Genomic DNA, 26,930 nt, shown 5'->3' on the forward strand with positions numbered 1-26,930 from the left:
TCTGTGGTCAATATAACTCAAATTATTTATGGGTTTTTTCCAGAAATATGAAATAAACATTGTCGAGGTTGTTGACATTTAAAGTAATTTAAAACAATTTTTGTTTCTGCAATAAAATTGTTTCTAGGTTTATATTTTAAGGATTAAACATTTTTTTTCTTCTTCTTCCATGAATAATCACTAGCCAAACATTTTGGGATGCAAAGGGTTATAGCTAGACAAAGAAGCATATTGACTGCAGGTCAGCTAGGAATATTTAAATACCAAAAAGGAGGGAAGGATAAATCATGAGTAGTCCTTTTGTTTTTTTCCTACTTCATGATGTCCACCCAATTATCTGTTCCCATGTCAGTGTTGTCTTTAAGAAGCAATTGAGCACAGGATTTAGGCCTGAAGGCTGGGTTCAAAATCTGACTCTTTTGTTTGTTAGATATGTCACTATTAGCAAACAATTTATCTTACCTTTTCTGATTTGTTAAAGAAGCGTTGGGAGGATTAATTGAGATTTTATATATATATATACACACACACACACATATATATATACACACACACAAAGTTTTTGCAGTATAAAACTCTGTGAATATTATTGCCATTTTAAATAAACTCATGAGTAAGTTGAAGTAGGGAAAAGATGAGATATATTTGGGAGACTAAATTTAATGGATATTTGGCATGTTCCTAAAAGTTTTTTTCCCCCCCTTTCTGTTACAGGGATCTTTTATTTAGTCAGATGTATGATAAATTAAGTGAGAATTCAGTGGCCAAAGGAGTATTTTTGGAGTGCCTTGAGCCATATATTTTAAGTGATAAATTGGTGGGAATCACACCCCAAGTAATGAAAGACTTGATTGTTCATTTCCAAGATAAAAAATTAATGGAAAATGTGGAAGCGCTCATTGTACATATGGATATCACCAGCCTAGATATTCAGCAGGTGAGTTTATAGACAGTCTACTAACTTATGAAATAAACTTCATTCCTTTATTGATAACACTTACTTCACTGATCAGGCCTGACCCTGCCTTCTAAAAACCGTAATTATTTATTGAGCACTTTTTGTAAGATGTATTATAAACTTATATTTGTCAATATATTTCCTAGGACTGTATTTAAGTGAAAGCTAGAATATAAGTGCCTTGCAAGTCAGGGATTGTGTTGTCTTCTGTTTCTTTCACATCCCCAATAGCACTTGGTGTAGAGTTTACATTTAGAAGTTGCTCTATAAATGCTTGTTAGCTGATCCCTCTTTATCAGCTTGTTCGTTCACTAATATAATTTTCATCGAGCAAGTGAATTTCAACTATGGCTGCTTTCTCATGAATTATAGAATATTTTTACCTTGAAAAATATGATGCCATTTTAAAAAAGAGCTGGTATGTATGTCCAGAGTTTTGAAATACAGAGCATGGTATAACAGGCAAGTTATAGAACTTTTTAGCATGAATAGCCAGCCATTGTTTGATAAATACTTCCGGTGTATCTGAGGTTCTCACAATAAGTTATCTTAATTGAGTTTCTTGAAATAAGTTTCTTAATTGAGGTGCAGTATTTATTCTGGCCTAAGACATTTCACAATTTATTTTTTCCTCCTCCTCCTCCTCCTCCTCCCCCTCCTCCTCCTCCTCCTCCTCCTCCCCCCCTCCCCCCTCCTCACTCCCCCTCCCCCCTCCTCACTCCCCCTCCCCCCTCCTCACTCTCTTCTTCTTTTTTTTTTTTTTCTAAAGACAGAGTCTCGCTCTGTCCCCCAGGCTGGAGTACAGTGGCGTGATCTTGGTTCACTGCAACCTCCTGGGTTGAAGCGATTCTTGTGCCTCAGCCTTCAGAGTAGCTGGGATTAAAGGCATACGCTACTGTGCCCAGCTAATTTTTGTATTTTTAGTAGAGACGGGGTTTCACCATGTTGGGCAGGCTGGTCTCGAACTTTTGACTTCAAGTGATTTGCCTGCCGTGGCCTCCCAAAGTGCTGAGATTATAGGTGTGAGCCACTGAGCCTGGCCCACAATTTGATTTTTTAATTCCACATTAGTCCTAATAATGAGCATGTTACTCCTGCAAAGGTGCCAAGCCCTCTTGAGCTTGAATATGGAAGACTAACAAAAGTCTTAGACCAAAAGTTTTTTGAAAGTGTGCAAAATCACATAGAAATTAAGGGTTTGGAAAAATGATTATTTTATTTCTGGAAGCTCTTTATGAATGGCTGTGAGTTTGCAAAGTAAAGCTAGATCCTGTTTTATACCTGCCTTTGTATTATATGGGTAATTTGGCATAGTCTTCATAGTCTGACAATAGGTCTGATGACTTGAGAGCATGTTGTCCATCTAGTTTTGCCTACCTATCACATACAGGAAAAAAATTTAATTTCTTCTATTTATAATACTTAATAACATTTTCAGTCTTTCCCCAGTACCATGTAAATATACTCTAGTCTTTTTAATGTTAAACAACAATTTCAAAATCCTCCCCTCAGTTTCTTATGTCTCCATATCAAGACTTCTCCCCTTTTTCCTCCTAGGTTACTGCCCTATCTCACTCCTCCCAGTCACAGCTAGATTTCTTGAAAGCATTGTCTAGGTTGCTATTTTCATTTTTTCCCCCCACTTCCTAACTCTTCAATCTTACTTTTACTAGAGTCAACAATGGCTTCTTTGTCCACTACACCAAATGGTATTTTTCAATCCTTATTTTATTTACTCTTTTAACAGCATTTGTTCGTTAATTCAAGAAGTGTTTACTGAATGTCAGGCTCTGAGGATGCTTCAGTATCCCTAGTGAACAAGGCTTGTCCTCTCATAAAGCCTAAATTTTAGCAGAAAAGTTTGACAGTGAACAGATCAATGTACAAAAATCCAGAAAGTATTTCAATACAAGTATTATGTTAAAAATCAAACTGGGAAATATAGTAAAGAGATAATATGAGGCTACCTTAGATTGGCTAATAGATAGTCTTTTTGAGGAGGCAGGATTGAGTCTTGGGAGCTGAATGACAAGAAGGAATCAGTAATGCAAAGATCTTGGAAGAGAAGATTGTTATAGGTAAAAGCAACAGCTAGCATTAAAAAGAAAGGATTTTTGTCTTGGGTGTTCAAAAGGAAGCAGATCTGGAGCTTGGTACAGAGGTAGATCTTGCAGGGCAAGGTATATATCTTTCCATTTTATTCTAAATGCTATGAAAAATCATTAGAAAGTTTTAAGCAAGAGCACCCTGTGCTTTAGGGGTAACAGAATCAGGGATGAGGGCCAAGTGCAGAGGAAGCAAAGAGACTAGTTAGGAAGCTGGCCCAGGAGGTGATTCTGGCCAGAGATGGTAACAGTGAGATGAAGAGAGATGGCCTGATTTTGGATGTTTTAGAGATAGAATTGATTTGCTGATGAATTGGGATGTGAGGGTGTGAGAGTGTGGGAATGAGAGAATTTAAGGATGATGATTAGTTTTTGGTTTGAGAAACAGGGTGAATAGTGAGTGATTCCTTTGAGAAGATTGCAAGACTAAGGCAGGTCTAAGTTTGAGAGACAAATCAGTTCTGGTTGGCCATTTTATTTTGAGATCACTACTGGACATTCAGGCGAAGATGTCAAATTAAGTAGTTGGATATACGTATGGGTTAGAGGGGAGGTTAGGGCTGAAGCTGTAAATGTGTTAGTCATCAGTGAAGAGATGCATGATCATGGTGCTGGCTGAGAGGGGTAGAGAGGGGGTCGTAGAAGTCCCAGAACAGGCTTTTTCTAGAAAGACTCTCCCAGCACATCTCACTTCCATTTTCCCTCTTACCTCTCACTCCCTCTTGTCATTCTCCTTTGCCGACTTCTGCCCTTCTCCTCTTGCCACTGTTTACAGTATTATATAGCTGTCATAGGGACAGAATATAGAGTACTGTATACTCAAACTCATATCTAGTCCTCTTCCTAAATATTTTCTCAAATTGATTTCTCTCCGTCCTTAAGCACTTCAAGCTCACTTCCACATTAGGTCCTTCATCCTTACTCTTGCTTCTTCCTACAGAATTCCTAGCTTGCCCTTCTGCTTGTGGCTCACATATATCCATTCTTTAGGTCCCACCTTAAATGTTGTTCCTTCAGGGGTGACTTTTTGAATACTCCAGACCAGTTAGGTTAATAGCACTTACCACATTTGTAAATAATGAATTATTTGTGTAATCGAGTATCTTCCCCAAGTCTTAACTCACACGCCATTTTGTACCCCTACGTCCTTTTGCTGGGTGTCCAAGATCAATGTAAGTTCTATAAGGGTAGGGACAAAGTCTGGATTTATCTTATCTAACACTTTATTCCCAGTGCCTATGAGAGGGTCTGAATATGTGTTCAATAAATATTTGTAGAACTATTGATCAAAGGTAAAATGAATATAGAAAGGGGAAGGATAGAGAAGAAACAAAATTAGACACTGTGAATGTCTTAAAGTAAGCGTTGTACTATTAAAAGTAGTAATTTCACCTACAGCAGCTCTTACCCTTGCATTGTGTTTGAGTACTTGAATTTCAGTTTTTATCAGAGAAGAAACAAGAAAAATTAGGGAAGAGAATTCAAGACCTTTCCCATTCTTAAAGCATTAAGGAAAATAATTGGTGACTCTGAATTGTATGGACCAAGTGGATTTTCCTTTTCACAGGTAGTTCTCATGTGTTGGGAAAATCGTTTATATGATGCTATGATCTATGTCTACAACAGAGGCATGAATGAATTTATTAGTCCAATGGAGGTAAGATACTTCCTAACTTGGATACGTAATTAATTTTGTCTACTAACTTTTTTCTCCTATTCTCCATTTGCTTTTAATAGTTTCTAGTTTTATCCAATTATTTAAAAATTCTTACAGATTTATTGACCTTGAACCCATTTTAGCTTGGAGCTTTTAGATAGTCTTCAATTTTATACCTTCTGCCATTGCTTGCTTTCTTATCTAAATAAGTAGGTATTCAAATACCAGCGAACAATAGATAAAATTTAAATTAATGCTTGCTTGTTAGGCTTTACATGTTTTTCTCCTAAGAATTTTTGATACTGCAGTAACTTTTTCTAAAGATATGAAAAATTTATTTTGTATAATTATTTTATATAATCAATGTACTATTGAGTAATGCTATTTGTAGATATATTCTGCTGGGGAAGGCTCCTGAAAATGGTAGGAGGCCATTATTTGTTAATTGATCATTTTTCACTTTTACTGACTCAGAATTTTATAGCATTCATTCTAATTTTTTATTCTCCTTACCAGGAGAATCTAAAAAACATTTGGACTTACTTTTAGAAGAACCAAACCCCTTATCTGTTTTCTTATTTGTTTTCAGTTTGATGGCAGAACAGTGGAGAATGAGTTGTAGACACATGTAGTGCCCTCCTAGCCCAATGCTTTATTATAGTGTCCCTCAAAAAAAGCAGGCCTCTGCCGAAGGCATCCAGTCAACCATTTAGCTAATTTATTGCTATCCAAAACTACCTTCAGTATTAAGAAGTCAGCATTCTATGATAGTTCAGGCTTCTTTAAGCACATTCAGTTTGGTAGGGTGAGTACCCCTCTAATTCATAACCCTTCAGTTTTGGTTGCACCTCTCTTTCGGTTAGTTTCTAAAGTTAGTCCCCCACCCTTCTACCCCTGGTTTTGGGGGTTTCGCCCTGATTGTCTGTTATCTCAAGGATTTTTTTTGTCTTGAATACCTCTCGGCTGCTCCTTCATTAAGGTTCAGTAGTTCCCTGAAAAAGACTCATCAGCTGCCTCCTCAGTGAGGTCCAGTGCCTCCCTGCATGCCACAACTAAGCCACAATTCAGAAGAATTAATACAGTTTCTAGTTTTGCTCAAAATAATCCCTCAAAACAGATTCTATTTTGATGCATTCTGCATTGACAAGATGATTACTGTATTTCTGTTACGTTGCTTTTGAAATTTTTGTTTTACGTGGGTTTTGTATTCCTCATATTAATAAAATCTGGTTTGCATTTATACTGATACATCTCAAATGGAACACTGAGCTATTGAGGTTACCTTGTTTTGTGTTCGAAGTGTTTAAAGTTTAGCTATTTTAGTACTTAAAGAGGTCTGAATTAAGAGAAGGTGTCCTGTCTCTTGAAATTGTCTAGATTTTTTAGAATGAAAGCGTGTCATCACATTTGAGATGACTACTATAGTCTCTGAAATCTTTCCTTTTTTCTAGTTTTGACTAAGGTAAGAATAGTGCCTTGAGTTGGGAGGAAAAACTTTTTCTTTACCAATTTAGGTCCCAGTGGTGGGAGGTACAGGGAAAGGATTGAAGGCTTTGAATTCACTGACAATATACAGATTAACAGGATAAAAGATAAGGATTATTCACATACGTGCGGGAACACTCAGTAATAAGCATCTCTGCTGAGTAGCCAGAGGTAGACGTTTATATACCAGCTTCACAAAAATGGGGGTAGCACGTAGTTAGGTCTTCAGTGGGAAAGCATGGAAAGTTCTTTTGGGCTTTTTGATGCTAATGGACAGCTGAATTTGCATTTCCTGGTGCTAAGGATCAGTTTTTTCCCAAATAGGAATCTCCCTCTGAAGGGGGGTCCATGGCAGCTAAATATTTGGGAGACTCTGCTTAAGTTTAGATGATATTTCTTTCTGTGGCTGCTGATTGGGTGTTTTCAGTTTAAAATCATCTCTGTTATCACTTTAGTGGGAAATCCTTTCACTTACTTACTAGTTTTTAAAAGAATAAAGCGTTTAAGAACCAAAGGATACTTTATATCAAAATTATAATCTCAGATAAGCCCTTTATATAACTGGTATTTATTAAATGGTTTTTTTCGGTGAGGAATATGACAACAGTGATTGTTTCTCAGTGAGCCTTCTAAACATTTCATGTACAGATTAAAGGTTTTCATATTTAATCTTAATGGTAAATGACTAATTCCATTAGCGAATGGTGATGAATAGCATAAGATTCTTACTTTTTAAATAATATCATTTGAGATGATGATGGTTGTTTTCCTATTAATTTTAATGCAGAAACTTTTCAGAGTCATTGCTCCTCCTCTGAATGCAGGAAAAACACTAACAGGTATTTATTTTCTAAGCCTTAATTTTTTGCTTTCCTGTATTTAAGGTATTATTTAAATGTTACAAAATTGGCCAATTATATGTGTGCAGTGTGAATGTTGGTAATCATGTACAGTCATGTAACACCACCATAATCAAGCTGTAGAAGGAGCCATAGCTTCTCACACTAAAAAGTTTCCTCCTTCCCCTTTGTACTTGATCCTTTCCCCACAGCCCTGCTCTGGGCAGTCACTGATCTACTTTCTGTCACTGCACTTCATGTAAATGGAATTATGTACTATGTAACCTTTGGTGTTTTATTTCTTTCACTTTACGTGGATGAAGCGTAATATTTTTGAGAGTCATCCATGTTGTTCTATGTATATTAATATTTTGTTCCCTTTTACCACTGAATGATAGTCCATGGATTGAATATACCATAAGCTGTTTAATCATTCACCACTTCATGGATATTTGAGTTGCTTTCAGTTTGGGACTACTATGAATAATATAATGCTGCTACAACATTTGTGGACAAGTTTTTTAAGGTTTTTTTGGGTTTTTTTTGTTTTGTTTTTTTAGTTAAACTTTTTGAGGTAATTGCATGCAGTTGTAAGAAATGGGACATAGAGATCCTATATAGTCTTTACATAGTTTCCCCAATGATAACATCTTGCAAAAATAAAGTACAATATCACTACTGGATATTCATATTGAATTCATATTGATAAAGTCAAGATATAGAAAACTTTCATTACCTCAAGTATCTCACCTTGTTCTCTTACCCTCCATTCCTGACCCCTAGCTGTAAGTTTCTGTGTGGACAAATGTGTTCATTTTCTTGGCCAAATACCTAAGGTTGGAATGGCTGGATTGTATGGTAAATATATATTTTACTTTCTAAGCTACTGCTATATGGTTTTTCCTAATGCTGTACCATTTCTCATCAGCAATATTTGAGAGTTCCCGCTCCACATCCTTGCAAGCACTTGATACTGTCAGTGTTTTAAAATCTTCTTAAAACTTTGGCCATTCTAATGAGTAATGGTATTTCATTGTGATTTTAATTTTTATTCTGTGATCATTAGTGATGTTAATCATTTTTTCATGTGCTTGTTTAGCCATTCACATATCTTCTTTTGTGAATTGTTTAAATATTTAGCCCCCCCCCCTTTTTTTTTTTAATTGGTGGAGATGACCTGGGGTTGTCTTCATATTATTGAATTGTTAAAAGTTCCCAAGCTGGCCAGGCGTGGTGGCTCATGCCTGTAATCCCAGCACTTTGGGAGGCCCAGGCAGGCAGATCATGAGGTCAGGAGTTCAAGACCAGCCTGGCCAATATGGTGAAACCCCGTCTCTACCAAAAATATAAAAATTAGCCGGGTGTGGTGGTGGGTGCCTGTAGTCCCAGCTACTCAGGAGGCTGAGGCAGAAGAATTGCTTGAACCCGGGAGGCAGGGGTTGCAGTGAGCCAAGATCGTGCCACTTGCCACTGCACTCCAGCTTGGGCGACAGAGCAAGACTCCGTCTCATGAAGTTCATCTTATTAATTTTTTTTGTCATTTAGGCTTTTGCTATTCTGTTTAAGAAATCTTGGAGCCGGGCGCGGTGGCTCATGCCTGTAATCCCAGCACTTTGGGAGGCTGAGGTGGGCGGATCACGAGGTCAGTTCGAGACCAGCCTGGCCAATATGGTGAAACCCTATCTCTACTATAAATACAAAAATTAGCCGGGCGTGGTGGCGCGTGCCTGTAGTCCCAGCTACTCAGGAGGCTGAGGCAGGAGAATCGCTTGAACCCGGGAGGCGGAGGTTGCAGTGAGCTGAGATCGTGCCACTGTACTCTAGCCAGGGTAACAGAGTGAGATGCTGTCTCAAAAAAAAAAAAAAAAAAAAAAAGAAATCTTGATTCAATTCAGTGTTATAAATATTTTCTCCTACATTTTCTTATAGAAATTTAATAGTTTTAACTCTTGCATTTAGGTCTATAATTCGTTTCGAGTTAATTTTTATAAATGATGTAAGGTAAAGTTCAAGGATTTTTTTCCATACAGCTATCAGTTATTCCCATAAGTCTTACCATTTATTGGTAAGATTATCTTATTTTCATTGAATTACCTTGACACCTTTATGAAAAGTCAAGTGACCATATAACTGTGGATGTGTTTCTGTGCTCTCTGTTCTGTCCTATTGAGCTGTATGTCTATCCTTGTCCAGTAATACACTGTCTTGCTTATTGTAACTTCACAGTAAGTCTCAAAATCACATATTTTAAGTCCTACAATATTGTTTTTCTTTTTCAAAATTGGTTTATCTAGTACAGATTCTTTGCCTTTCTATATAAACGTTAAAATCAGCTCATCAGTTTTTTTAAAAAAGCTCATTTGATTTTCTTTGAGATTGCATTGATGCTATAGATTAATTGGGAGAGAGAATTGCCATCTTAACACTGTAGAATTTTCTAATGTATGAATGTGGTATGTTTTTCTATTTTTATCTTTTTAAAAATTAATTTTATTTTAGAGACGGAGTCTCACTCTGTCAGTCAGGCTGGAGTACAGTGGTGTGAGCATAGTTCATTGCAGCCTCAAACGTATGGGATCAAGTGATCCTCCTTCCTCAGCCTCCCAAGTAGCTGAGACTACAGGCCACCATGCCCTGCTGAATTTTAAAAAAAAATTCTCAAGACAGGGTCTTGCTGTGTTGCCCAGGCTCATCTTGAACTCCTGGCCTCAAGCAATCCTCCCACCTCAGCCTCCCAAGTAGCTGAGATTACAGGTGTGAGCCACTGTACCCAGCTTATTTTGGTCTTAAAGTCACTTTGCTTTCCCCTTTTCTGCAGAAAAGGCAGCTGAGATTTTGATAAGGATTGCTTTGAATCTGTACATCAATTTTATTACTGTCTTAATATTACCAAATCTTTCAGTTCATGAACACAGCACATCTTTTCATTTTATTTAGGTCTTCATTAATTTTTTTCAATGACGTTTTGCAGTTTTTAATGTATAGGTCATATACTCCTTTTCCTCCTCTAAGGATTTTATTCACCTTGATGCTGTTATAAATGAAATTGTTTCCTTAATTTTATTTTCAGGATTTGCTGGTGTGAAATAGATTGACTTTTGTATATTGACCTTGTATCCTACGTCCTTGCTGTATTCATTTATTAGTGCTAATTTTTAACTTCTTAGAACTTTTTAAGGAAAATATAGATTATGTCTTCTGCAAATAAAAATAATTATAATTTTTTTCTTTCTAATATAGATGCCTTTCTTTTTATTCCCTAATTGGGCTGACTACACCCACTAATACAGTGTTGAACAGAAGTGGCAAGAATGGACGTCTTTTTGTTTTCCTGATATTAGGGGGAAAGCACTCAATATTTCATCATTAAATTTGATGTAGATGGTCTTACCCATTTGATGAAGTTTTCTTTACCCGGTTTGAGTGTTTCTAACATGAAAGACTGTTGAATTTTATCAGATGCTTTTTTTGCAGCTATTAAGATTATCTTGTGGATTTTGTCCTTTATTTTATTGATATGATCTATTTAATTGATCCTGTATGTTAAGCCAACCTTGCATTCTTGGGATAAATCTCACTTGGTATATAATCTTTTAAATATGTTGCTGGATTCGGTTTGCTAGTATTTCTGAAGGATTTGTGTGTCTATGTTCATAAGAGATATTGTTCTACAGTTTTGTTTTCTTTTGATATCTTGTTATCAAAAGAATACCAGTCTTGTTATGAGTGTATCTTGGTATGTTTGCCTCATAGAATGAGTTGGGAAGTATTCTCTCTTTTATTTTTTGGAAGAGTTTGTGTAGGATTAGTGTTAACTTTTTTAATGTTTGACAGAATTCACTATGAAGCCATATGGGCCTGGGCTTTTCTTTATTGGAAGTTTTAAAATTATTAGTTGTTTTGCTCTGTTTTGTGCTGCTGTAACAAAATACCTAAGACTGGGTAATTTATAAAGAACACAAACTTATGTCTTACAATTCTGGTGCCTGAGAAGTCCAAAATCAAGGTGCTGGCACCTAGTGTCTCATGAAGGCCTTCTTGCTGTGTCCTCACATGGCGGAAGTTGGAAGGGCAAGTGGGAACAAACATTGTGTCCTCACTTGGCAGAAGAGTGGAAAAAGAGTGAACCCAGTCCATCAAGCCCTTTTTTACTACAGCATTAATCCATTCATGAGGGTAGAACTCTCATGACTTAAACACCTCCCCAAAGGCCCCCACCTCCCAACATTGTTGCATTGGGGATTAAGTTTTCAACACATGAGTTTTGGGTGCCACATTCAGACCATAGCACTAGTTTAGTTTCTTTGTTTGTTGGAGTTTACTCTGATTATCTGTTTCTTTTTGAGTGTTTCAGTAGCTTTAGTAGTTTTTAAATTTCTAGATATTTGACCATTTAATCTGCATTATCTAATATGTAGGCATATAGTTGTTTATAGTATTCCTTCATAATTCCTTTTATTTCTGTAAGGTCAGTAGTGATGTCTCTTTCATTACTAATTTTTGTAATTTGACTCTTCTCTCTTTTTTTAGTCTGTCTAAAGGTTTGTCAGTTTTGTTGATCTTTTCATAGAACCAATTTTGATTTCATGCATTCAACTTTAGTCTATTTGCTTTCTTCAGTTCTTTGGGTTAGAAGCTCTTTAGGTAGAAGCCCAGCTTTTTTTTTTTTTTTTTTTTTTTTTTGACAGAACAGGAAAATACTTTTAATTCTTTGGTTTAGGGCTCAATATCAATATATAAAAAGTAATAAAATCTGTGAGAAAGACTAACACCTTAATAGAAGAATAGACAACACTAAGGCAATTCACAAAAGAAACTTAGCCTGTAAACATTGAGAAGGTGTTCAACTTCATTAGTAATGTAAGAAATGCAAATTAAAATGAAGAGGTTTTTTTTTAACCAAACAAATTAATAAATATTTTTAAAAATCATACTTATTTCTTAAGGAAATGAACACTATCATAAACTGCTAGTGGGAGTAAAATTGGTTCAATCTTTCTATAGAGCAGTTTAGCACAATATATGTATCAGAAGCCTTAGAATTTTTCACACCCTTTGGAAGCTCAGCTTTTCAGGTAGAAGCTCATATTGTTGATTTGAGGTCTTTGTTTTTGTGTTTTTTTTAAATTAAGTGTTTACAGCTACAAATATTCCTCTAAGCAATACGTTTTGGTATGTTGTCTTCATTTTCATTCATCCTAAAGTATTCTGTAATTTCTCTTGTGATACTAGTGATTTAGAAGTGTGTTGTCTAATTTCCACCTATGTGTGAATTTCTCACATTTCCTTCTCATATTGATTCCTACTTTTTTTGTGGTCAGAAAATGTACTTTTAATGATTTATATCTTTTAAGAATTTGTTGAGACTTGTTTTATGACCTCACGTAAGGTCTGTTCTCTAGAATGTCCTATGTGCACTTGAGCATAGTAATGTGTTGAATGTCTTCTGTTGTTGGATAGAGTGTTACACAGATGTCTGTGTAGGGAAATTTAAGCTTTCCCTCTGAAACTTTGAGTCTAAGTCTGTCGAAATGAATTAATAATAGATTAATGGGTAGAAAAAGGCATATACTTTTGTTAACATGCATAAATATGGGGTAATTGAAGGACTATGATTACTCAAAAACCCAATGAGGTACAGATGCATCCTTTCTTAGGGGTAGAAGGGAGATGGGGAAATAGGCAGTTCTTTTAAGGGGTCATAAATGATTATTAGGGGAACGAATGGACCCGGGAGACAGAAGTTAACTTGTAAAGGATCCTCTTTGGAATTTGAATGATCCAATAATATTTGGATCATTGTTCAGAGGCAGACGTTATCTTGTGAAAAAGCTTGTAGAGGTGCGATTGTATTCCTTAGGTTTCTTTTCCTCAGTAGATAAAGAGATTTCAGGAAAGGGATGGAAGGCAATTAATTGTGTTTTCTTTGGAGGGTCTGGTCTTAAGGTACATCACATAATATCAGAGTACAGCCTGTTAACTCAAAATATCTTTCACCTGTTAAAGTTATCTGAGACCTGTTAGGCCAGGTCTCAGTCTGTTTAGAAAGTTTATCTTGCCAAGGTTAAGGATGTACCCGTGACACAGCCTCAGGGTCCTAACGACATGTGTCCAAGATGGGCAGCTTGCTTTTATACATTTTAGGAAGACATGAGACATCGATCAATACGTTTAAGATGTGCATTGGTTCAGTCTGGTAAGGCAGGACAGCTTGAAGTGAGGGCTTCCAGGTTAGAAGTAGGTAAGAGACAAAAGGTTGCATTCTTTTGAGTCCTTGATCAGCCTTCCACTGAATACACAATTTAGTCTGGCTCAGTGAATCTGCATTTTTACATAAACAATAGGGCAGAGAAAGAAATTAGATATGCATTTGTCTCCAGTGAGCCTCAGAGGAATGACTTTGAGTTCTGTCTGTCCTTTGTCCACAAGGAATTTCCTTGTGGGTAAATTGTGAGGGAGGTATGTAGCTTCTTATCTTTGTAGCTATCTTATTTAGGGATAGAATGGGATCAGGTTTGCCTGACATTAGTTCCCAGCTTGACTTTTCCCTTTGGCATAGTGATTTTGGGGTCCCAAGATTTATTTTCCTTTCACAAGTCTCTCCCAGCATATGCTGACCTTCAATGACCCTTAATTTAAAATAATCTGCACACCATGGTGCCATATTTTGGGGTGAAATTCTCTGGGCTTCTTTGTCTGTTAGGTCTAGTTTGCTTATAGTTTTGTTCAAGTCTTCTTTTTCCTGTTCATCTTCTACTGATTGTTCTGTTTTTGAAAGTGGGATATTGAAGTCTCCAAATATTGTTGAATTGTCCCTCTCTCACTTTAATCCTATCAGTTCCTGCTTCATTTTATGTTGGAATTTTCAGTTCTTTGGCAGGCAGTTTAGAATTCTGCTGTAGCCTTCCCTTCCTGCTTGCGCAGAGCTGCAAAGTCAGCCATGGGTTATAAATTAGGGCCTTTGAGAATTTCCCTGGGTATGTGCAAAGCCCTTTATATGCATACATCCTTTTAGCACTCCAGGAATATGTTAGAACTCTTCAAAAGCCCCTGCAGATCTCCCGTTCTCCAGTTTTTCCTTTTAAGGTTTTTGGTGCACCACTTATTAGTCCCAACTACTAACACTGTCTCAGCCTGCTGTAATGTTGAACAATGGCACTGACTGTTTTCACAAATGTCCTGGGGATAGTGCTGTTCCCACAGAGTGAGTTCTGAGTTAGGGCAAAAAAAAATAAGCCCTGAAAATGGAGCTTTTAAGTAAGCTGCCAGATAGGTCAAATAGTGACAATTCTCTGAGGATGGGGCGTTTGAGGGGCTACAAGATTGACACAGGAATTTTCTCTCGGTTCTTTGCCGGACTTGCAGCAGGGGCACCCTGTCTTCTTGGCCTGCTGCGCTCAGCCCCTTGTGGGAAGGAGCACATGAGCAAGCCAGTGTGGGATCCGGCTGGCCACTCCCAAGTGCTGACACAGGAGCAAGCTCCATGTGAGGCCCGCGGTCTTGAGGGGAATGCAGCAGCACCCAGACAAGGGTGCCCACGACCCTGAAGCCCCAGATGGGGTGTTAGTGTGCTAATTAGCTCTTTTAGTTTTACCATCCATAGCCTGATGGACGGCAGCATGTTAGCAGCTCGGTCGGCCTCTGGCCGCATTGTGTGGGGTGGCTGCCCTTTGCCAGCGAAGGCAAAAGGCCAGTGTAACAGCCTTTCTAGGTACCCACACTCGGTGGGTCCCCAGCTCTTGTCCAGCATCCAAGAAGAATGAGGATATGCTGACAATTGAAGAGTGAGCAAGGTAGGGAGTTTTATTGAATGATGAAATGGCTTTCTGCAGAGAGGGGATACAGGGGTGGTCCCACTACCCGAAGGCCGGCAAGTCCCCTCAATGTGGTGAGTCTGGGGCTACTGTGGGCTCAGAATAGGGGAGGGGCAGGCTGTAGCAGTATTGGAAAAGGCAACATTCGATTGGTTAAAAGGCATTATTCAGAAAGAATCAACTGGGAAAGGATGTGCAGACAGAAACAGAAGCTCTCACTCCAATTTGCAGGTTTCATCCGGACCAGTAATCTGGTCTTTCAGCCTTCAGGCTGTTTTTTGGCTTGAAGGTGGGGTTTCACAAGGGACCCGCCCCTATCTGCCTAGGCATTTGACTACCCCCTGTCGCTATCAAACCCACTGTGTTCCACTTGTTTTCACAGCTGCCCAAGTTGTAAGGCAATATTGGTTTTCAAAACTACAGTAGAGCTGGAGAAAGGGAGATGGCAATACATAAAGTTAAAACTCTAAAATTCACTGGTCTTCCTGAGATTCAGGCATTTTTCTGAATAAACATTCCTCAGATTATGGCAAATTTTTAGTTAATTTCAAGAGTTCTGAAAAAGCCAATTTGACAGTTTTTACCAGTATTTGTATTGCTTTTATGGAGATTTTTGCAGGTCCTTACTCCACCATTTCTGAGGTCTGTTTCTCTGGGTTTTGATTGTGTTCTGTTTGGTCTTTTTTCCTCTCTGTTTTTCACCTTGGATGATTTCTATTGCTCTTCCTTCATATTCATTTGCTCTTAACTCCTTCATGTCAATTCAACTGTTAAATCTGCTCAGTGATTTTTTATTTTCAACAGTTATATTTTTCGGTCTAATTTCCATTTAGTTCTTGTTTCTGTTTTCTCTGCTGCAACTCTTCATTTATCTGTTGAAATTTTCACGCACTGAAACCATTTCTTTTGCTTAAGGATAATTATAATAGCGCTTTAAAGTCTTTGCTTGTTCTCACATTTTGTTCATCCCAGGATTGGACTTGATTCACTTTTAAGAAGAATATGTTTTATTTTCTTGGTTTTTCATGCTGGATAATTTTGGACTGTATCTGGATATTATGAATGTTACATTGTGTGGAGAGTATGGGTTCTCCAGTGAGTATTTTTCTCCATTGCTCTATCAGGTATTTTTCACCACTGAGTATCGTCTTCCATTGTTTTATCAGATAATTTTCTTGGTGGGCTTGAATTGCAAACCCTCTCTCTTGTGCAGCTCCAGTCTCTCCTCAGGTCATTTCTGGATGGCTGATCTGCTTTGATTCTGATCCACACGCATGGCTCAGGGGTCAGACAGTGATGAGGGTAGACAGAGTTTGGGGATCCTTCCTCTTTCTCTTTTCTTTGCAAGATTCTCCTATTTTTTTTTTTTTTTTTTTTTTTTTTGAGACGGAGTCTCACTCTTTCGCCCAGGCCGTACTGCAGTGGCGCTATCTCGGCTCACTGCAAGCTCCGCCTCCCGGGTTCACGCCATTCTCCTGCCTCGGCCTCCCGGCAAGTTTCTCCTAATTTTTAAACTGTTTATGTTTCTTAACTTCATGTTTCCCTTGCCAGAAAGATTGTTGCTTTTTCTGTGATGGCCTCCAGCTCTGCTGTGCTTGCCACACAGACAGCACTTAGACCCAGGCCAAAAGCCACAGAGGTGGTAATTTACTTGTACAGCTAACTCCCTATCTCCGCTTCTCCAAGTGAAGGAACTCTCCACCAGAGCCCACGTGTTTCTCTCCTCACTCCAAAACCTTCAGAGAGGGAGCTCCATTCTTGATCCTGGTTTTTTGTCTTTGACTAAGCTGCTTTGAGTCTTTTTCCTGCATGGTGGTTTAGTAAATGGATCCACTCCAGATGTGGGCAGACAATTTGGGGATCTCTTCTTTGATTCTTTACCTTTTGGGATTCCCCAACTCCATTCCATAGTCGTGGTTCCCTGACCTCACTTTTCTGATCGCCACCGTGCCAGGAAGGTTAGGGGCCTTTCCATGCCTCCCTATGTGTGCAGTTCAGAGTACGCTTACCTCAGGGACAGGCCAGAAGGAAGGACAGTGTGGCTGCCTGTCTCTCCTCCCCCAAATGAGGCTGAAGTCCTCACCAGTTCGTGCTTCTGCTCAGTCCTCAGCAACTCTTTGGTATCTTCAGGTAGTTACTTTCTGTATGATGTCCAGGTTTTATAATTTTTTACTGTAAGGGTGGGGGTGAATGAGTCATTTTATAGTCTTAACTTCCCGTACCTAATAGTAGCCCTGAACCTAATCTTTTTGAGGCAAAGTTGAAAATTGCCTTTCACATCTCTATCTACCAGAAATGAAAGTGGAGAATTAAAACGTCTGAATGGAATTGATGATCTTTTATAATGAAAAGTTGTCTAAAAGAAGATATTGGGAAGAGAAAGGTTGTAGAAAATTAAGTACTGTGTCAGTTCATTTCAGCATACAATTTACTAATTACCTACGTATGTGCCAGACACTATTCTCGATGCTAGAAATACAGAAATGTCACATACTCTGCTCATAAGAGGCTCACAGTAGTGGAATAATGGAGATGGGTAAGTTAAACAAATACGTTTAGCTCTCTCTAGGAATATCGTGAGCTAGATATATTCTACCTGAGATTTCCAGCAAGAAAGGTGTGTAAATCAAAAAATGTCTGAGACAAGTCTCAATTTAGAGGTTTATTTTACCAAGGTTGAGGACACACTAGGAGAAACAGACACAAGCTACAGTAGGATCTTCGGCCTGTGCTTTTTCCACAGAGGGTTTTGAGAACTTCAGTGTTTAAAGGGTAGAGAATGGGCAAGAGGGAAAAGAGGAACAGTTAATTATGCATTTGTCTCATGCTCAGTGAATCTGCATTTTACAGAAGGTAATGTAATGCCCAACCTTGTTTTCACTAACCCTGTTTTTAGACTCTCCCTTTTGCTCTCGTAATCACCTAGCCTTGTTTCCACATGAATAGACTCCCTTAGCTGAGAAAGCTGGACGAGCTCCATCTGGCCCCCTTGATTTACAAGACATTAAGGACTCCTTACCCACCCCTCTTTCCTCAAGGAGTTAACCTGTGTAAGCAGATTGTCAACATATCAAAGGAGTCCAGTTAACTGATAAAGTACTGGAACAAACCATGTATGAAGTTCCCAGCATTTTGCTCAAAAGATAACACCATAAAGCCTTGAGTTTGTGTCCAGCGTAGTGCCCATATCTAACTCTTATGAAGGATTTAGAGCCCCGCACCTGGTACCTTGCTTTTTTTTGTAACCATTTGTCTTTTAAATTGTTTGTTTCCCTGTAACCATTCGTCCTTTTAATTTTTTTGCATGTTTTTACTTCTGAAGAGTTGTTGCATTTAAGCTCCCCTCCCCTTTCTAAACCAAAGTATAAAAGTTAAGCCCCTTCCTCGGGGCCGAGAGAATTTTGAGCGTTAGCCTTCTCTTTGGCTGCCGGCTGAATAAAAGACTCTTAATTCGTCTCAAAGTGTGGCGTTTTTCTAACTCGCTCAGGTACAACAGTAAAGTAAACATAGAATAGAGGAGAAGTCAAATATGCATTTGTCTTGGGATGGGCTGAGGAATAATTTATAGTCTTATCTTTGTCCAGTGCCTGTGAAGATCAGCTATTAATTTACATTGTCAGGGTGAGGGAGGCCAGCTGGGGAGACATGGCCTTCTATCTTGCAGCAATCTGTTTAGGAACCAAAGGGAGCCAGGATTTTCGTTTGTTTGTTTTTGTTTTTGTTTTTGTTTTTTACATGACTCAGTTCCGAAGCTTAACTTTTCCTTTTGGCATAGTGAGTTTGGGATCCTGAGACTTTATTTTTCTTTCACTCGTGTTTATCTAGTTAGCCAATAAACATTAAGTTGTTATGCCATGCAGGTGGTGATCACCATGTGTCATACTAGTTGATGTGAATCAAATGACATTTGGAATGGAAGCAAAATGTAGTTATTCATACATTTGGAGCAATTCATGTTTACATGCACTAACAACATCACAGATTTTGAGTATTTGTGAAAGATTACTGATAAAGGCATACACTTGGCTTGCATTATGTCCAGTATTCATATTACCAAAAATAGAAACTCCAGCTCTTCATTATTGCCAATCACAGATTCCTATCATCTGTGCGCTGTGGGCGTTCCCAGTCACTTCACCCTGTTGATGCTCCTGCTCCATTCTGTGTTGCCCTTGACCCCTTGGCTTCAAACTTTGTCATATTATCTTTCTGATTTCTTTAGTCAGAGAACAGGCTCGTATCACAAGATGGCAGAATCTTACATTTTTTATGTAACTTAAGAATAGAAAGGGCCCTAAAGATCATTTAGTTTAGTTCTGTTACTTTAAACATTTGGGAACAATGGCCTTTTCAGCCTAGAGCACGGTAGGTGGTAAAAGTCCATATTACAAATAAGAAGACAGTATGGTTATGCCTTAACACTAATTAATTGGTTCTGATGTACAGTTCATCAGCTCATTGCCTGCCCTACACCTTCCCTTGGCCCCAAGTTAGTTAGGCCAACAGTACATAGATCTCTACCCTCAGATCTATTCCTTCTACATCTATCTTAGAGTAGCTTATATTGCTCTTGTGTCTGTGACAAGAATCTAATGGAAACTCAAAAACCAATAAAGTGGTCTTAACTTCCTGTTATTTGGGAATATACTTACCTCACCTTAAATGCCAAGTTTTATTTTTTTGTTTCTACATAAAGATTATTTTTCTGAAAAGGTTTTGAGAGAAAATTGCTGAAGATACTTCTCTTTCTATTTTAGATGAACAAGTTGTTATGGGCAATAAGCTCCTTGTATATATTAGGTAAGATTGTTTTATTTATTCATCTGCATGTATGTTCTTTCTATATTTTTCCTATGTTTTTAGAGATACTATGATCTCTTATCTATATAGTACTTTTAATTTTGCACAATTCTTTTATGTAGAGCAGTGGTTCTCAACCATGGATAATTTTGTCTCCTACTCCCTGGAGATGTTTGGCAACATCTAGAGACATTTTTGGTTGTTATAACTGGGGCTAGAGAAGGGATGCTACTGGTATCTAGTGGGCAGAGGCCAAGGATGCTGCTAAGCATCATACAATGCACAGAGTAGCACAACAAAGAATTATCTGGCCCGAAGTATCAGTAGGGCTGAGGTTGAGAAACCTTGGTGTTGAAACCCGGGTTTTTTATGTTTACTAGTGACAACTATGTGGGATGTGTATTGTTTCTATATATGAGGGCAAGAGACTTGTTCAAATCATGAAAAAGTTAGTAACAGAGGTAAAACTAGAATGTTTATCTCCTGACTCCTGGAGCAGGGTTCATTCTAGTAGACTATGCCAGCTCAGAATTGAGCCCTGATAGAACTTTTAGGTAGATGGCTATTTGGCAGGAAGGTGGCAGAACCTAGCAGAACATCATTTTAGCTCATATCTAACGTCAGAGTTAACTTTGAAACCTGTTTCACACTTGTTACATTGATTCTTTAGTGTGAAAGAAATACGTTTACTTTGTGCTTTATCATCTGTACTTTAAACTCTTCGGGATATGCTGGTGTCCAGTTGTCTCCAGTCTAACATTGAAAATTGTAGTTCAAAAAGCTTTAAAATTTGCTCCCTCCCCCCCAAAAAATAGAAAAAAGGTAGACATGTTCAGATGACATTTGTAGTAATTCAGCTCACAAGGCAAGTCTTCAGACATGAAGAAGGTTTGATTTGGAGGTAAAACTGTAGGGTGAATTTCTCTTCAGATTCTAATTCTCCCCGGTTTGTCCTGTCGCAGACTTCCCAGACATTTAGCCTCTTTCCCCATCTTTAATACCATTCTTAGAGCCCCTGGTTTAACAGTATCTGAGAACGCCAGGCTTTTAACAGGTTAATCATAGTATAATGGTGCCATTAGGCACCATCTTTCTAGACGCTGGGTATAGAGGCCTTTAGAAGTCTGTCCTCATTCCTTCTTGCCCCTTTAATAGAGCATTGATTTTTCTTAGGAAACGTACGAAGAAACGAAAGCTCCCACTCAGTCACAGGATGCATTACCTCACCTCCATATCTGTTGCCCACATTTTCTAAACTGGGTGTCATCTTGACCTGCTTTGGAACTTGACCTAACTGACAAAAGCTGAGCCTACTTACAAATTGAACTAGTATCTCAAGTTTGAGAAACAATGTGTTACTCGCTTGAAAGTTATCCCCTTTACAAGTCACCAGATCCATTCTCATTCTTTTCTTCTAGCTGTTGTCTAGCAGGTCGTGCCTATCCCCTTGGTGACATCCCTGAAGATCTTGTTCCCTTGGTTAAAAACCAGGTTGGTACTATTTTTATAGCCTTTTGACTGCTCTCCGTCTCTGGTTAAGACGCACTGAAGACAAATTGCAGTTGAGGCTTACACGTGGGTCAGGAGCTATCACCTGTTGCAGGAGAGAGCTTACACACTATTACTAAAGTCAATAATTAGAGCTGAGAAAGAATTTAAGAGAGAACTTAAAATACAGTAGCAATTTAAACTGAATTCAGCCTGCCTTTATTTTATTCAAATGAGAATCACTGCTTCAGCAAGATACTTTGTCAGGTGAGAAAATAATCAACATTTTTTTCCCAACTTGCAGGTTTTTGAATTTCTAATTCGCTTGCATTCAGCAGAGGCTTCTCCTGAGGAAGAAATCTATCCTTACATTCGGACTTTGCTACATTTTGACACAAGAGAATTTCTAAATGTATTGGCACTGGTAAGAGACAGTATTATTTTAAGGTGTTTTCAAAGAAGACAGAGCAATAATGAGTGAGCTGAGATTGTGCCATTGCACTCCAGCCTGGGCTACAGAGAGAGACTCTGTCTCAAAAAAAGAAAAAAGAAAAAGCAATATTTTTTAATAGAAAAATCATAATTCTTATGCAGGTACAGTTTTTATGCACTAGCAGTAAGTCAGGGTTTCAAATGTTTAATTTGGTTGTGCTACCCATTTTTTTCTCTAATTCCTTGCCTTCCTCCCTTTCCCTCTTCCTCCCTCCCTCCTTCTATCCCTCCCTCCTTTCCTCCCTCTCTCCTTCTCTCTCTTTCTTCCTCTCTCTCTAACACACACTCATCAAAAAGTTAAGGAGAACTGAGGGCCTGGCATACAAAATATGGAAGGGAGATGCTGAAGGAGATGTGGTAGTGATGATAGTAAAAATAGCTGGAGTCGAAATGGAACGTGGAAGCTTTTTGCTGAAAAAACACCTTTATACGTGTTCAATTAGAGATGAACATGTACAATTTGGGTGAGCCAGATTGTCTGTGCAAATGCCCCTGGGGAGTAATTAGATATAATGTATCTTCTGAATTAAATGGTATTGTTGTTTTTTGAAAAGCTTTTGATATTATGGAAAATGCTTATAGTGTTTAGCGAAAGCAGCAGGCACACGAATATGCAAAACACACATATACACAGTATTTGGAGAAAAAAAGACAGGATGGAAATACACCTAAATATTAATAGTGATTAACTCTGTGAGATGAAGCAAATTTCCCTAATAAGCATATACTACTTTTATAAATTGGATTATATAAATATAATAAACTATTAAATTATTTTAAAAAGGTAAGTACTCATGAGAAGGTTATTATCATTTGAATTGGTTTAATTTGAAAATCTGACATCAGAAGTAGTAACATTAATTGCATAGAAAGAAGAGAGGGAGAAACTGAGAAGTCAGATCTAGTTGGTTTAGGAAATTTTAAATGTCCACAGGGGAACATAAGGGTAGTTGGTGACTGGCACATAGGAAAAAAAGAAACAAGAAGTGATGGAGGAGGAGGTTTAGAAAGAGTGTTAGAGAAAACAAAGAACTTAATGCAGTTTTTATTTCTTTAAGGGCTGTGGTAGCACCGAAACACATTTGGAATTATGCTGATGTCTGAATTATGACACTGGGATTTATAGTAAGGCTTCAAAACAGTCTCTGATTTGGTTGACAAATATTTGAGTGCATGGTATATCCCATGTATTATCCTCATTAGGGGATGCAGCCTTGGCAACAAGATATAAACTGCTTTTGTGGAGGAAGAGGATCCAGACTTGTAGATAAATAATTATAGCACAGTGTAATATATGCCTTAGGGGAAGTACAGGATGCTATAGGAACACTTAATGAGGGGCACCTACTGGAACGTTAGGGAATGTTTCTGAGATAAAATGGTGTCTACACCGAGTCTCAAAACATGAATAGAAGTTAGTCAGGGGAAGGGTAGGAAAAAATATTGTAGGCAGAGGGCTGAATATATAGAAAGGCCTGGAAATGAGACAGAGCAATGAGTATTCAAGTAATTGAAAAAAATTCAATATAGCTGCATCTTTTAAGTATATAGAGAAGTACAGAGAGAAACAAATCCAGAGAGGTAGGCAGATACCGAGTCTTGCAACCTGCAATAAAAAATTTGGACTTCCTTCTTTTCTTCCTTCCTTCCTTCCCTCCTTCCCTCCTTCCTTCATTTTTGAGATGGAGCTTTGCTCTTGTCTCCCAGGCTGGAGTGCAATGGCATGATCTCGGCTCACTGCAACCTCCACCTCCTGGGTTCAAGTGATTTTCCTGCCTCAGCCTCCCCAGTAGCCAGGATTATAGCACACATCACCACACCTGGCTAATTTTTGCACCATGTTGGCCAAGCTGGTCTCAAACTCCTGACCTCAGGTGATCTGCCCACCTTGGCCTCCCAAAGTGCTGGGATTAGAGGCGTAAGCCACCACACTTGGCCAAAATTTGGACTTTATACTACAGCAGTTGGTAGCAATTGAAGCCTTTTAGGAAGAAAAATATATTAATTTTATACTTTAAAAAGATTCCCTTTGACTCTTGTGTCTTAGGCTGTTTGAGCTGCTATAACAAAATGCATAGATTGGGTGGCTCATAAACAACAGAAATGTATTTCTCACAGTTCTAGAGTCTGGGAAGTCCAAGATCAAGGTGCTGGCAGATTCTGTTGGTTTAGGCACACGTCCGAGAGGCTTCCCTCCTAATACCATCACATTGGTGATTAGATTCTCAACATGAATTTGGGGGCATACAAATGGATTGAAATGAGATAAGATGGAGGCAGGGAGATCTGTTAGTAAATTTTGTAGTAATCTAAATAGAAGATAATGGTAGCTTAAATTAGGGCAGTGGCAGTGGGGATACCAAGAAGTGAAAGGATTTGAAAGATATTTTAAGAGGCAAATCAGCCTCATAAAGAAGAATCTGTGATGGAGGCCACATGTAGCCCCAAAGCCAGAAATATTTACCGTCTGGCTCTTTACAGAGAATGTTGACCTGTGGATTAGGAGGTAGCTTGCTATCATTATTTTACAGAAACCCCATAGTAATTTTTGAAGTACTACGGAAATAATTTTTTATGTCCAAATTCACAGATGACTTACAACTTGGGTTTTAGGTCTACCTTTGTACTTCAGAAACTGTAATTCTCCATTAGGACATCTTTGCATATTATTCCTCTAGTAAACATCCATAATTAGAAGCATTTTTGTGGGATGATAATGGTCTAACAATGTGCCATTTTGGTGGCAGATGTTAACTACCACCAAAATAGTCATTAAGCATATCATAATATTCACACTGTGGTATATCACCACTTAATTATGTTCACAGAATCAGACTACCAATATCTGTTTCAAAGGAGTGACTACATGCTGCCAAAAGGAAAATGGTGAAGGAAATTCTTTTTTACTTGCTGTCACTGCCGTAGTTTTTAAATGCTTGTGTTAATTCTCCATGGTTTTGTATTTTAGTTGAATAGCACTTACATTAGTGGATGGTACCTTCCCTTTGTACCTGCAGAGTATCATCTTACTTTAGCAGGCAGGGATGGGTGTATGTGTGTGTTTGTTGTTCTCATGAATCCGAAGATAGAACTGAGAAAGACTTTGTAGTCCGTCTTCCTATCTTCAGTCAGGGTCATATTCAACCCACATATACATCAGAATAACTTCTATTTGAGCCTTCCACAGTAAGAGTTCCTACAGTCTCCTTGGTAACTCTTTTCAGCATTTCCCAGCTACCTGGCAGTAAAGCAGACTAGTTGAAAAAAAAAGTTGAGAATATTTTTTTTTTCTGTGCATCAAACAGGAGAAGGAGGGGAAGGACATGCTAATAAGAGAACAGCATGAGCAAAGGTACTTTGGAGAAATTGGGGGAAATTCAGGCCCATTTAAAGAACAGTAACTACTCTTGTTTGAACAGGACTATGATGTAGTCTTGAAAGTTCATGGCTGTGAAATTCCTTTTTATTTTAAGTCTACTGGGACAATGCGTAGTTCATTTTCTTGTTTCAAGGAAATAGCAATAAATTAGTGCTACGTGGATTTAAACATTTCTCAGAATCAAATGAACTAAGTGAAAACCATAGGAACTATCTTTAAGTCTTTCATCATTCTTATTGTTCAGTAAAAATTTTCATTTCCATTTTTTGACAGTGGACATAATCTCAATTTCTTCATATATACTATATATACTAGGTTTTTTGTGACATGCTGTTACATATACTGACAAACAGAATCTGGTATTGTAATTTATTTTGATGCATGTTATGTTCAAAGTATTTTGGCTGTGCTTGATCAGTTACATAAAATAAAAGTTGCTATAGTTGGCAGTGTTTTGAGAATAGTAAGTAGGCTTGAGAATTTTAACATTTTTTTTACCATAATAATTTTTTTAAATGCCTATCTTTGGACATCATTTTTCTTAATTGTCATGGAAATTGTGAAAGTTATTTTTATGACAGCTAATAAAATGTGTCTTAGTTATTTCCAAATAACATAGACTGAATGATGGCTGAACATGTAGTATTTTATCCTTCTGTTCTCAAACCTTTGCTCCCAAATTAACTCTTTTCATTAGTGTTATCGCTCTCTTTTTTGCTTATGGACTTTGCCTTCCTTCCTTTCTCAAATTCTTATTTGTGATTTTTTTTTTTAAGTCTCAGAATACTGTGCAATATTAAATGCCATAGCTTTCTAATTGACTCACTAAAAATAATGTCACGCAAGGTGTATAAGACAAAACCTAATGAGGAATAGTTATCTTATTTGAGAAATTACTTGGATTTTATTAACAAGAATTTAATAACTTGTTTTCTTCTACATGTGCAAATAATAATTACTTTAAAAAATTTATTTCTCCCTTTTAGACTTTTGAAGATTTTAAAAATGACAAGCAAGCTGTGGAATATCAACAGCGAATTGTGGATATTTTGTTGAAAGTAAGTATTCAAAGAATACATGTCTTTATATCGTTATTTATATTAAGATAGTTGAGCTGTTTTATAGCAGGTTATAAAATAATCTTGTTAAGTGGTTTCTTGGAATCATATCTTAAAATTTTATTACGGTGTCTTTGTCCTCAAGAGCTGAATTAAGTACTAATTATTTATTTAAAAAAATTTTTAGTGTATGTTGGCTTTAGACTGGGGACCGGAATAGAGAGCAGTACTGTGAGAAAGGCATATGGTGATAATTGCTATGTTAGTATGATTACGTGTAATAATAGAGACTAACTTCAGAGTGCTTTGAGAAAACAATTAATGTGAAGAATCTTCCTGTGTCTCATGCCAACTTCACTTTGTTGCTAAGGCAGTGCCGTATTCTATCATGGCACTGAGATGCTGGATGACACTTAAGAATGGATTTGAGGCACACAGAAATGATCATCCCAGTATAAATCTAATTAGATTCAGGAGAAAGCTGTTTTGAGATTGATGCTGTTGCTAATGAAGAATGCAGGGAAAGGTTCTTTGCTTTTCCATCTGCATGACTTCAGGCAGGCCAGTTTCCTCTTGTAGTTGAAAGCTTAGAGTTTTTATTTTTGTTCATTTGGCTGTAAAGTGGAGGTTTCTTTCTTTTAATGTTAAATTATTTTGGACAAGACACCAGAATTAAAGTGTTTTCTAGTTGTGCATAACATCAATATGCTACATTTATAATAGTTCTGTATGTTTATATACATTATTTCTTTTGAGCTATCAATTAATATTAATTTAACCTTGTAAGACAGGCAGTGATGATTATGAAAATAGGATTGCTGACCTGTCAGATGATGCCAGTTTGATTGAGTTGGC

At 37.7% G+C, this 26,930-nt stretch overlaps 1 protein-coding gene across 10 annotated transcripts in view; it reads left to right on the forward strand.

Moving 5' to 3' along the window:
• VPS8 (VPS8 subunit of CORVET complex) overlaps positions 1 to 26,930 on the forward strand; it is a 238,918-nt gene that overhangs the window by 81,666 nt on the left and 130,322 nt on the right. For 5 of the 10 annotated variants that reach the window (XM_016942443.3, XM_054681298.2, XM_063807400.1 and 2 more), the window contains 8 exons: positions 715 to 937; positions 4,631 to 4,720; positions 6,993 to 7,044; positions 7,828 to 7,902; positions 19,616 to 19,658; positions 21,077 to 21,149; positions 21,451 to 21,570; positions 26,004 to 26,075. In XM_016942443.3, coding sequence (XP_016797932.1) covers positions 715 to 937; positions 4,631 to 4,720; positions 6,993 to 7,044; positions 7,828 to 7,902; positions 19,616 to 19,658; positions 21,077 to 21,149; positions 21,451 to 21,570; positions 26,004 to 26,075 — 748 coding nt within the window. The remainder of the gene's footprint in view (positions 1 to 714; positions 938 to 4,630; positions 4,721 to 6,992; positions 7,045 to 7,827; positions 7,903 to 19,615; positions 19,659 to 21,076; positions 21,150 to 21,450; positions 21,571 to 26,003; positions 26,076 to 26,930) is intronic. The other 5 variants (XM_016942447.3, XM_063807397.1, XM_063807399.1 and 2 more) reach the window with 1 other exon arrangement.

The sequence above is a fragment of the Pan troglodytes genome, chromosome 2 (assembly GCF_028858775.2).
Source record: "Pan troglodytes isolate AG18354 chromosome 2, NHGRI_mPanTro3-v2.0_pri, whole genome shotgun sequence".
Classification (NCBI taxonomy): domain Eukaryota; kingdom Metazoa; phylum Chordata; class Mammalia; order Primates; family Hominidae; genus Pan; species Pan troglodytes.